Raw genomic sequence first — 12,500 nt, forward strand, 5'->3', positions numbered from 1 at the left:
CGGGGAGACTCGGAGCGGAGACACGGGGCGGAGACACGGGGAGACTCGGAGCGGAGACACGGGGCGGAGACACGGGGAGACGCGGCGCGGAGACACGGGGCGGAGACACGGGGAGACTCGGAGCGGAGACACGGGGCGGAGACACGGGGAGACGCGGCGCGGAGACACGGGGCGGAGACACGGGGAGACTCGGAGCGGAGACACGGGGCGGAGACACGGGGAGACTCGGAGCGGAGACACGGGGCGGAGACACGGGGAGATGCAGCCGGAGAGGTCATCGCGAAGATAACACAGTACGTCATCGGCAGCAGCATCATCATCAGCAACAGCAACGTCATCATCATCATCATCAGCAGCATCATCATCAGCAACAGCATTATCATCAGTAGCATCATCATCATCGCGACGATAACACAGTACGTCATCGGCAGCATCATCATCATCAGCATCATCATCAGCAGCATCATCATCAGCAACAGCATCATCATCAGTAGCATCATCATCATCAGCATCATCATCAGCAGCAACAGCATCATCATCAGTAGCATCATCATCATCGCGACGATAACACAGTACGTCATCGGCAGCAGCATCATCATCAGCAGCATCATCATCAGCAACATCATCAACATCATCATCGTCATCATCGCGACGATAACACAGTACGTCATCGGCAGCATCATCATCATCAGCAGCATCAGCAGCAGCATCATCATCATCAACAGCATCATCATCAGTAGCATCATCATCATCGCGACGATAACACAGTATGTCATCATCAGCAGCATCAGCAGCAGCATCAGCAGCAGCATCATCAGCAACATCATCAACATCATCATCGTCATCATCGCGGAGTGGAATAATTTTCAGGGCATTTCTCTCTCTCTCACCCCGTGTGTCTCTCCCCGTGTGTCTCCGTGTCTCTCTCACCGTGTCTCACCGTGTCTCCCCGTGTCTCTCTGTCACCATGTCTCACCGTGTCTCATCGCGTCTCCCCGTGTCTCTCTCTTCGTGTCTCACCGTGTCTCTCCGTGTCTCTATCACCGCGTCTCTCCGTGTCTCTCTCTCCGTGTCTCACCGTGTCTCTCTCACCGTGTCTCTCTCTCACCGTGTCTCACCGTGTCTCACCGTGTCTCTCTCACCGTGTCTCTCTCACCGTGTCTCTCCGTGTCTCTCTCACCGTGTCTCACCGTGTCTCACCGTGTCTCTCTCACCGTGTCTCACCGTGTCTCTCTCACCGTGTCTCTCTCACCGTGTCTCACCGTGTCTCACCGTGTCTCTCTCACCGTGTCTCTCTCCCCACGTCTCTCTCACCGTGTCTCTCTCCCCACGTCTCTCTCACCGTGTCTCTCTCCCCACGTCTCTCTCACCGTGTCTCTCTCACCGCGTCTGTCTCCCCGCGTCTCACCGTGTCTCACCGCGTCTGTCTCCCCGTGTCTCACCGTGTCTCTCACCGTGTCTCACCGTGTCTCTGTCATTGTGTCTCACCGTGTCTCTCTCCCCGCGTCTCACCGTGTCTCTGTCATTGTGCCTCACCGTGTCTCCCTCACCGTGTCTCCCCGCGTCTCCCTGTGTCTCTCTCACCGTGTCTCTCTCTCACCGTCTCTCCCCGTGTCTCTCTCTCACCGTGTCTCTCTCCCCGCGTCTCACCGTGTCTCTTTCCCCGCGTCTCCCCGTGTCTCTCTTTCCGTGTCTCTCTCTCCATGTATCTCCCCGTGTCTCTCTCCCCGTGTCTCTCTCACCGTGTCTCTCTCTCACCGTGTCTCTCCGCGTCTCCCCGTGTCTCCCCGTGTCTCTCTCCCCGTGTCTCTCTCACCATGTCTCTCTCACCGTGTCTCCCCGTGTCTCCCCGTGTCTCTCTCCCCGAGTCTCTCTCCCCGTGTCTCTCTCTCCGTGTCTCTCACCGCGTCTTACCGTGTCTCTCTCCCCATGTCTCCCCATGTCTCCCCGTGTCTCTCTCTCCCCGTGTCTCTCTCTCACCGTGTCTCTCTCACCGTGTCTCACCGTGTCTCTCTCACCGTGTCTCACCGTGTCTCTCTCACCGCGTCTCTCTCACCGCGTCTCTCCCCGTGTCTCTCTCCCCATGTCTCCCCGTGTCTCTCTCTCCCTGTGTCTCCTCGTGTCTCCCCGTGTCTCACCGTGTCTCTCCGTGTCTTACCGTGTCTCACCGTGTCTCTTCTCACCGTGTCTCACCGTGTCTCTCTCTCACCGTGTCTCTCTCCCCGTGTCTCCCCGTGTCTCTCTCCCCGTGTCTCTCCGTGTCTCACCGTGTCTCACCGTGTCTCCCCGTGTCTCTCTCTCCCTGTGTCTCCTCGTGTCTCCCCGTGTCTCACCGTGTCTCTCCGTGTCTTACCGTGTCTCACCGTGTCTCTCTCACCGTGTCTCACCGTGTCTCTCTCTCACCGTGTCTCTCTCACCGTGTCTCACCGTGTCTCTCTCACCGCGTCTCACCGCGTCTCACCATGTTTCTCTCCCCATGTCTCCCCGTGTCTCTCTCTCCCCGTGTCTCTCTCTCACCGTGTCTCTCTCACCGTGTCTCACCGTGTCTCTCTCTCACCGTGTCTCTCTCCCCGTGTCTCCCCGTGTCTCCCCGTGTCTCTCTCCCCATGTCTCTCCGTGTCTCACCGTGTCTCCCCGTGTCTCCCCGTGTCTCTCTCTCCCTGTGTCTCCTCGTGTCTCCCCGTGTCTCACCGTGTCTCTCCGTGTCTTACCGTGTCTCACCGTGTCTCTCTCACCGTGTCTCACCGTGTCTCTCACCGTGTCTCTCTCCCCGTGTCTCCCCGTGTCTCTCTCCCCGTGTCTCTCCGTGTCTCACCGTGTCTCCCCGTGTCTCTCTCTCCCTGTGTCTCCTCGTGTCTCCCTGTGTCTCACCGTGTCTCTCCGTGTCTTACCGTGTCTCACCGCGTCTCTCTCACCGCGTCTCACCGTGTCTCTCTCCCCATGTCTCCCCGTGTCTCTCTCTCCCCGTGTCTCTCTCACCGCGTCTCTCTCACCGTGTCTCACCGTGTCTCTCTCACCGTGTCTCACCGTGTCTCTCTCACCGCGTCTCTCTCACCGCGTCTCTCCCCGTGTCTCTCTCCCCATGTCTCCCCGTGTCTCTCTCTCCCTGTGTCTCCTCGTGTCTCCCCGTGTCTCACCGTGTCTCTCCGTGTCTTACCGTGTCTCACCGTGTCTCTTCTCACCGTGTCTCACCGTGTCTCTCTCTCACCATGTCTCTCTCCCCGTGTCTCCCCGTGTCTCTCTCCCCGTGTCTCTCCGTGTCTCACCGTGTCTCCCCGTGTCTCTCTCTCCCTGTGTCTCCTCGTGTCTCCCCGTGTCTCACCGTGTCTCTCCGTGTCTTACCGTGTCTCACCGTGTCTCTTCTCACCGTGTCTCACCGTGTCTCTCTCTCACCGTGTCTCTCTCCCCGTGTCTCCCCGTGTCTCTCTCCCCGTGTCTCTCCGTGTCTCACCGTGTCTCCCCGTGTCTCTCTCTCCCTGTGTCTCCTCGTGTCTCCCCGTGTCTCACCGTGTCTCTCCGTGTCTTACCGTGTCTCACCGTGTCTCTTCTCACCGTATCTCACCGTGTCTCTCTCTCACCGTGTCTCTCTCCCCGTGTCTCCCCGTGTCTCTCTCCCCGTGTCTCTCCGTGTCTCACCGTGTCTCCCCGTGTCTCTCTCTCCCTGTGTCTCCTCGTGTCTCCCCGTGTCTCACCGTGTCTCTCCGTGTCTTACCGTGTCTCACCGTGTCTCTTCTCACCGTGTCTCACCGTGTCTCTCTCTCACCGTGTCTCTCTCCCCGTGTCTCCCCGTGTCTCTCTCCCCGTGTCTCTCCGTGTCTCACCGTGTCTCCCCGTGTCTCTCTCTGCGTCTCTCCGCCAGGCTGGCGGTGGAGTCGCTCCTCCGTCTCCCCGAGGAATCCGCAAGAGCCGAGTCTGAGCGGTTTTGCAGCATCCTCGCACAAGTGAGCCGTCTACTAGCACTAACTAGCGCACTAACTAGCACACTAACTAGCACACTAACTAGCACACTAACTAGCACACTAACTAGCACACTAACTAGCACACTAACTAGCACACTAACTAGCGCACTAACTAGCGCACTAACTAGCACACTAACTAGCACACTAACTAGCGCACTAACTAGCGCACTAACTAGCACACTAACTAGCACACTAACTAGCGCACTAACTAGCGCACTAACTAGCGCACTAACTAGCGCACTAACTAGCGCACTAACTAGCGCACTAACTAGCACACTAACTAGCACACTAACTAGCACACTAACTAGCACACTAACTAGCACACTAACTAGCACACTAACTAGCACACTAACTAGCACACTAACTAGCACACTAACTAGCACACTAACTACTACTATACTACTACACTACCACTACTACTACCGGTGGACCGGCTCTGGCTCCTGCCACCATGAGGGGTGGACAGTCCTCCACTCGGGGCAGGAGACTGCCAAACAACAGGGAGTGGATCTTCTTCTGAACAAAAGAATGAAGGGGGCGTGGGAGCGTGGCGGTGAGGTGTGGGAAGCTGTAAGCCCCAGGCTACTTTGGGCTCACCTTCCCATCAACCGGAGGCGAGGAGTGGTGGTTGTGGTTACTTATGCCCCCACCGAAGACGAACATCCGTGGAGGGATGCAGGCAAGGCCGATGAGTCAGATGCCTTCTATGACCTCCTGTCACAGGTGCTGGCTAAAGTGGCCACTCGGGACAGAGTCATCTTGTTGGGTGACTTCAATTGCCCGAGTTGGTCATGATGCTGGCACCTGGTCTGGAGTGATTGGAAGGCATGGGCCAGATCAGCCCAATAACAATGCTAGGAGGCTGCTAGATTTTTGTGCAGCCCATGGGCTTGTAATTACCAACACGCTGTTCCGGCATCGGCGCATCCACACAACATCATGGATACATGCCGGGTCCAAGCAAGAACTTCTGCTGGACTACGTAGTGACGGACCAGCGGATGCGAGCCCATGTCCTTGACACCAGGACCTACCGTGGAGCTGATCTGCCGGTTAGAAAGATTTAGGCTGGCCTGCCTACGATCCATTCTGGGTTTAACCTGCAGGCTGGATTGTGTGAGGAGCTCACAAATCCTTGAAAGATCTGGGCAAAGTCCCATCGGTGAGCTCCTCCGGCAGGCAAGGCTGCGTTGGCTGGGTCATGTAGCCCGCATGCCCAGCCACCGCATGCCTAAACAGCTTTTGTTCGGCCGGATCGAGGGGGCTAAGCGGGCGCGGCACGGGCTAGAGAAGAGATGGAGTGATGTGGTACAGGAGGACGTGGAGCTGAGTGGACTTGCCGATGACTGGTACCAGCAGTGTCAAGATCGGCCTCTGTGGAGGAGGCTCGTGAAGGACGCTACTGGGCAGTTGGAGGCAGTCGCCCTCCAACAACAACGGAGGGCGGAGGAGCGACGCTCACAACAACGAGCGGAGCGCCGGGTGGCTAAAGCACAGCAAGTTGGTACAGTAGGGGGCACAGGTGGTGCATCAGCCAGTCATCTCGGTCATCTCGGTCAGTCGACCTGTCAGTGAGCGTTCGACACTTCACGTGGCAGCCTCAAGGTGCACTTGGCCTGGCACAAGCGTCGTGGTGATGTCACCGCCACTTAGTGGCGAATGGCGGTTGTTGTTGTTGTGTCTGTGTGTGTGTATATGGCAGTGTGTGTGTCTCTCTGTGAGTGTGTGTATGTCTGTGTGTGTGTGTGTCTCTGTGTGTGTGTGTGTCTGAGTGTGTATGTGTGTGTGTGTGTCTCTGTGTGAGTGTCTCTGTGTGTGTGTGTCTGTGTGTTTGTGTGTGTGTGTGTGTCTGTGTGTTTGTGTGTGTGTGTCACTGTGTATGTCTGTGTGTGTGTCTCTGTGTGTGACCTCTGTGTGTGTGTGTGTCTCTGTGTGTCTCTGTGTGTGTGACCTCTTGTCTCTGTGTCCCCGCGCTGTCTCTGTGTGTGTCCCTTGGCGGCAGTCCCACAATGCCGTGCGTCTCCACGGCGACGTGGCCGCCCTGCTTGCGATGGCGGAGAGGGGCGGCGCTTGGAGCCACCCGGCCATGCACGCCTTGAGACACGGGGCGCCTGTGGACGCTGAATCAGGTAGAGAGACACACAGAGACACACACACACAGACACACACACACACAGAGACACACACACAGACACACACAGATACACACAGAGACACACACACACAGACACACACACACAGAGACACACACATGCACGCCTTGAGACACGGGGCGCCTGTGGACGCTGAATCAGGTAGAGAGACACACAGAGACACACACACACAGACACACACACACACAGAGATACACACAGAGACACACACACAGATACACACAGAGACACACACACATGCACGCCTTGAGACACGGGGCGCCTGTGGACTCCGCATCAGGTAGAGAGACACACAGAGACACACACACACACACAGATACACACAGAGACACACACACAGATACACACAGAGACAGACACACACAGACACACACACATGCACGCCTTGAGACACGGGGCGCCTGTGGACTCCGCATCAGGTAGAGAGACACACAGAGACACACACACACACACAGACACACAACAACAACAACAACCGCCATTCGCCACTAAGTGGCGGTGACGTCACCACGACGCTTGTGCCAGGCCATGTGCACCCGGGTAAAACTACGTGGCCGGGAGTCGGAGCCTTTCCCTGTACACCTTGGGGTGCGACAGGGATGTCCTCTGGCTCCCACATTATTTAACATCTATTTCGACTGCGTAGTTCGTGAAACACAGACACACACACACAGAGACACACACACACACAGAGACACACACACACAGAAACACACACACAGAGACACACACATGCACGCCTTGAGGGACGGGGCGCCTGTGGACGCTAAATCAGGTAGAGAGACACACAGAGACACACACAGAGACACACACACAGATACACACAGAGACACACACACAGATACACACAGAGACACACACACAGAGACACACACACATGCAGGCCTTGAGACACGGGGCGCCTGTGGATGTCGAATCAGGTGGGGAGACACACAGAGACACACACACACAGACACACACACAGACACACACACACAGAGACACACACATGCACGCCTTGAGGGACGGGGCGCCTGTAGACTCCGCATCAGGTAGAGAGACACACAGAGACACACACACACAGACACACACACACAGAGACACACACACACAGAGACACACACACACAGAGACACACACACAGAGACACACACACAGAGACACACACATGCACGCCTTGAGGGACGGGGCGCCTGTAGACTCCGCATCAGGTAGAGAGACACACAGAGACACACACACACAGAGACACACACACAGAGACACACACACACAGACACACATACACAGAGACACACACACAGAGACACACACACAGACACACACACACAGACACACACACACAGACACACAGACACACACACACAGACACACACACAGACACACACACACAGACACACACACAGACACACACACACAGACACACACACACAGACACACACACACACACAGAGACACACACACAGAGACACACACACAGACACACACACAGACACACAGACACACACACACAGACACACACACACAGACACACACACAGACACACACACAGAGACACACACACACAGACACACACACACAGACACACACACACAGACACACACACACAGACACACACACACAGAGACACACACACAGAGACACACACACAGACACACACACACAGACACACACACACAGACACACACACAGAGACACACACACACAGACACACACACACAGACACACACAGACAGACACACACAGACACACACACAGACACAACAACAACAACAACCGCCATTCGCCACTAAGTGGCGGTGACGTCACCACGACGCTTGTGCCAGGCCATGTGCACCTTGAGGCCACGTGAAGTGTCGAACGCCCGCTGGCAGGAGGTCACGGGGCAGACCCAGGTGCCACGGGTCGACTGACCGAGATGACCGAGATGACTGGCTGATTCACCACCTGTGCCCCCTACTGTGCCAACTTGCTGTGCTTTAGCCACCCGGCGCTCCGCTCGTTGTTGTGAGCGTCGCTCCTCCGCCCTCCGTTGTTGTTGGAGGGCGACTGCCTCCAACTGCCCAGTAGCGTCCTTCACGAGCCTCCTCCACTGAGGCCGATCTTGACACCGCTGAACAAAACAACCTCCTACCTCCTCGCGGTGCCGGACGGGCAACACTGTCGTGGGCAGTGCTGTGGGGGGAGGGCCAATGCCCATTGGCCTCTCCCCTCATGGCGTCTGTGACCACCACAGTGGCTAAACGGGGGCTCTGGACGGGTGCGAGGGGCTGGTAACCCCTCCACCTTCAATTAACCACCACTAAACTACGAATTAAACACACAGACACACACACACAGAGACACACACACAGACACACAGACACACAGACACACACACACAGACACACAGACACACACACACAGAGACACACACAAAGAGACACACACACAGAGACACACACACAGACACACACAGACACACACAGACACACACAGACACACACACACAGACACACACACACAGACACACACACAGACACACACACACATGCACGCCTTGAGGGACGGGTCGCCTGTGGATGTCGAATCAGGTGGGGAGACAGAGACACAGAGACACACACACAGACACACACACAGAGACACACAGACACAGAGACACACACACACAGAGAGACACACACACAGAGAGACTCACACACAGAGACAGAGACACACAGAGACACACACACACAGAGACTCACACAGACACTCACAGAGAGACAAACACAGAGAGGCACTCACAGAGACACTCACACAGAGACACAGATACACACACACAGAGACACACAGAGACACACGCAGAGACTCACACAGAGACACACACAGACACACACACAGTGTGTGTGTCTGTGTGTGTCTCTGTGTGTGTGTCTCTGTGTGTGTGTGTCTCTGTGTGTGTGTGTCTGTGTGTGTCTCTGTGTGTGTCTCTGTGTGTGTCTCTGTGTGTGTGTGTCTGTGTGTGTCTCTGTGTGTGTGTGTCTCTGTGTGTGTCTCTGTGTGTGTCTCTGTGTGTGTGAGAGTCTCTCTGTGTGTGTGTGTCTCTGTGTGTGTCTCTGTGTGTGTCTCTGTGTGTGTCTCTGTGTGTGCGAGTAGTCTCTCTGTGTGTGTGTGTCTGTGTGTGTGTGTCTCTGTGTGTGTCTCTGTGTGTGTCTCTGTGTGTGTGTGTCTCTGTGTGTGTGTGTCTCTGTGTGTGTCTCTGTGTCTCTGTGTGTGTCTGTGTGTGTCTCTGTGTGTGCGAGAGTCTCTCTGTGTGTGTGTCTCTGTGTGTGTCTCTGTGTGAGTCTCTGTGTGTGTGTGTCTCTGTGTGTGTCTCTGTGTGTGTGTCTCGGTCATCTCAGTCAGTCGACCCGTGGCACCTGCTGGGTCAGAGACACACACAGAGACACACACATAGAGACACACACAGACATACACACACAGAGACACACACAGAGACACACACACACAGAGACACACACACACAGAGACACACACACACAGAGACACACACAGAGACACACACAGAGACACACACAGACACACACACAGAGACACACACAGACACACACAGAGACACACACAGAGACACACACACACAGACACACACAGAGACACACACAGAGACACACACAGAGACACACACAGAGACACACACAGAGACACACACAGAGACACACACACACAGAGACACACACACAGAGACACACACAGAGACACACACACACACAGAGACACACACAGAGACACACACAGAGACACACACACAGAGAGACACACAGAGAGACACACAGAGACACACACACAGAGACACACACAGAGACACACACACACAGACACACACAGAGACACACACAGAGACACACACACACAGACACACACAGAGACACACACAGAGACACACACAGAGACACACACAGACACACACACAGAGACACACACAGAGACACACACAGAGACACACACAGAGACACACACAGACACACACACACAGAGACACACACACAGAGACACACACAGACACACACACACAGAGACACACACAGAGACACACACAGACACACACAGAGACACACACAGACACACACACAGAGACACACACAGAGACACACACAGAGACACACACAGACACACACACACAGAGACACACACAGACACACACACACAGAGACACACACACACAGACACACACACACAGAGACACACACACACAGAGACACACACACAGAGACACACACACAGAGACACACACACACACAGGCCTTGCGGCACGGAGCTCCTGTGGACGCCGAATCAGGTGGGGAAGGCCGGAGGTGGTGGGCAGAGGTCGCAACCGGGTACCCGATACCCGTACCCTACCCGATACCCGTACCCTACCCGATACCCGTACCCTACCCGATACCCGTACCCTACCCGATACCCGTACCCTACCCGATACCCGTACCCTACCCGATACCCGGCTACCCGTATCCGGCCGGGTACGGGTAGCCGTTTGCGACCCTGGTGCGGCCGGGTACGGGTAAGGAATCAAAAGCTTTCGATTTAAAGCTTTCGTGACTGCAGCAGGGATTCATCTTCTTGGTTCTTTCGGTAAATTCACGTAGAATGGAAACAAAATAAAAATAAAACGTAATAAGATCATTCATCTTCTTGGTTCTTTCGGTAAAGTCACGTAGAAGGGAAGTAATAAAATAATAAAAATAAAAGATTATGTTTTATTTTTATTTATTTTTATTATTTTATTACTTCCCTTCTACGTGACTTTACCGAAAGAACCAAGAAGATGAATCCCTGCTGCAGTCACGAAAGCTTAAAATCGAAAAATAAGATAATTCTCACGACGTTTCGGCCACAACGCAAGCAGCCGTCCTCAGGTGAAGAACAGGTCTGTCGGGGAGACAGCGTCTGAATGAATAAATATACGCTGCCAAGCCTGGTGGTGTTTCATTCAGACGCTGTCTCCCCGACAGACCTGTTCTCCACCTGAGGACGGCCGCTTGCGTTGTGGCCGAAACGTCGTGAGAATTATTTTATTACGTTTTATTTTATTACTTTTTATTGTTTCCATTCTACGTGACGACTTTACCGAAAGAACCAAGAAGATGAATCAAAACCCGTTTGCAACCTCTGGTTGGTGGGCGACGATGACCGCCCCGGATGGACATGGGGACCGTGTCGTTGGGTATGTTGGGTTTGGTTGGGTTTAGTTTGGTGAGTTTGGTTGTCGTCGAAGCCGGTTAGAAAGAGACTCACACAGAGAGACTCAGAGAGAATCACACAGAGACTCACTCACAGAGACTCACTCAGAGATTCGCACAGAGACTCACTCAGAGACTCACTCAGAGACTCACACTACCACCATCCCTACCACCACCACCATCCCGACCACCACCACCACCCCTACCACCACCACCACCACCCCTACTACCACCCCTACCACCACCACCCCTACCACCACCACCACCACCCCTACCACCACCACCACCACCCCTACCACCACCACCCCTACCACCACCACCCCTACCACCACCACCATCCCTACCACCACCACCATCCCTACCACCACCACCACCCCTACTACCACCCCTACCACCACCACCCCTACCACCACCACCATCCCTACCACCACCACCACCCCTACCACCACCACCACCACCCCTACCACCACCATCCCTACCACCACCACCATCCCTACCACGACCACCACCCCTACCACCACCACCCCTACCACCACCACCACCACCCCTACCACCACCACCCCTACCACCACCACCACCACCCCTACCACCACCACCCCTACCACCACCACCACCATCCCTACCACCACCACCACCATCCCTACCACCACCACCCCTACCACCACCACCCCTACCACCACCACCCCTACCACCACCACCATCCCTACCACCACCACCACCCCTACCACCACCACCACCCCTACCACCACCACCACCCCTACCACCACCACCACCCCTACCACCACCACCATCCCTACCACCACCACCACCCCTACCACCACCACCACCACCCCTACCACCACCACCACCATCCCTACCACCACCACCACCCCTACTACCACCACCCCTACCACCACCACCACCCCTACTACCACCACCATCCCTACCACCACCACCACCCCTACCACCACCACCATCCCTACCACCACCACCACCACCCCTACCACCACCACCACCATCCCTACCACCACCACCCCTACCACCACCACCCCTACTATCACCATCCCCACCACCACCCCTACCACCACCACCACCCCTACCACCACCACCACCATCCCTACCACCACCACCACCCCTACCACCACCACCACCACCCCTACCACCACCACCCCTACCACCACCACCACCACCCCTACCACCACCACCACCACCCCTACCACCACCACCATCCCTACCACC

The 12,500-nt window shown here is 55.7% G+C and overlaps 1 protein-coding gene across 1 annotated transcript in view; it reads left to right on the forward strand.

Annotated features, from left to right (window-relative positions):
* Nucleotides 1-6: 6 nt before the first annotated feature.
* Nucleotides 7-12,500, forward strand: part of LOC144955705 (uncharacterized) — a gene marked incomplete at its 3' end in the record, with an annotated part of 21,845 nt that continues 9,351 nt past the window's right edge. The window contains exons 1-3 of the mRNA XM_078885852.1: nucleotides 7-293; nucleotides 3,860-3,941; nucleotides 5,961-6,087. Of these exons, the coding sequence (XP_078741978.1) occupies nucleotides 6,009-6,087 (79 nt within the window). The remainder of the gene's footprint in view (nucleotides 294-3,859; nucleotides 3,942-5,960; nucleotides 6,088-12,500) is intronic.

Source organism: Lampetra fluviatilis, unplaced genomic scaffold (genome assembly GCF_964198595.1).
Source record: "Lampetra fluviatilis unplaced genomic scaffold, kcLamFluv1.1 SCAFFOLD_1260, whole genome shotgun sequence".
NCBI lineage: Eukaryota > Metazoa > Chordata > Hyperoartia > Petromyzontiformes > Petromyzontidae > Lampetra > Lampetra fluviatilis.